Genomic DNA, 910 nt, shown 5'->3' on the forward strand with positions numbered 1-910 from the left:
ACGAGATTCAAATACTTGAGACTGAGTCAGTATAGCTATAGGATCTAAACTGGGAAGCAACGAGTGTGAAATGCTTGAACAAATAGAAGACTTATTCAGTACAGCGACGCGATCTAAACAGATCAAATCAGTCAGTCTTAGAAAAGCAAAATACAATTCAGCAGTGAAGCATTTCGCCGGGATTCAGAATCAAACTGATTGCATTGAACAGAACAGGGTATTACACAGCCTACTGAACCCAAAGACAGAACACAACGACGAACAACAAATCAGTAAATCCATCCACCATAGCACATATCACACAGAGCAAACGAGGAAGTTGCTCCGCTACACGAATCCAGCCTCCGAAGCCGTAGAGGGTGCGGCCCTGGCGCTTGAGCGCGTAGACGACATCCATGGCGGTGATGGTCTTGCGGCGAGCGTGCTCGGTGTAGGTGATGGCGTCGCGGATGACATTCTCGAGGAAGATCTTGAGGACGCCGCGGGTCTCCTTGTAGATGAGGCCGGATATGCGCTTCACGCCGCCCCTCCTCGCCAGCCTCCGGATCGCTGGCTTGGTGATGCCCTGGATGTTGTCGCGGAGGACCTTCCGGTGGCGCTTGGCGCCGCCCTTTCCCAGCCCCTTGCCGCCCTTGCCGCGCCCAGCCATCGCCGCTGCGAGAGAGGGTGATTAGGATGAAGAGGAACTGCTTTGGCGGGAGTCTGATGCTTGCGATGGGCTTTGGGATGTGAGGGCGAGGGGGTTTATATGGGAGGATTTTGGGTGGGAAGTGCAAAATTTTGGAGGATTTGGGGCGGGAGGTGCTTTTGTGGGTCGATCCGCGAGACGGTGGAGATGGGACGTTGGATTAGGATCAGAAGGGTGAGATGAGCTGGGAGGGTGCTGGTGTGGAACCATGACGTGGCGCAG

At 54.3% G+C, this 910-nt stretch overlaps 1 protein-coding gene across 1 annotated transcript; it reads right to left on the reverse strand.

Moving 5' to 3' along the window:
* Window positions 1-203: 203 nt before the first annotated feature.
* On the reverse strand, window positions 204-654 carry LOC109750009 (histone H4-like). The gene has a single exon (XM_020308953.3). The coding sequence runs from the start codon at window positions 647-649 to the stop codon at window positions 230-232; it is 420 nt and encodes a 139-aa protein (XP_020164542.3). The 5' UTR covers window positions 650-654; the 3' UTR covers window positions 204-229.
* Between the last annotated feature and the right edge of the window lie 256 nt (window positions 655-910).

The sequence above is a fragment of the Aegilops tauschii genome, chromosome 2 (genome assembly GCF_002575655.3).
Source record: "Aegilops tauschii subsp. strangulata cultivar AL8/78 chromosome 2, Aet v6.0, whole genome shotgun sequence".
NCBI classification, from domain to species: Eukaryota; Viridiplantae; Streptophyta; class Magnoliopsida; order Poales; family Poaceae; genus Aegilops; species Aegilops tauschii.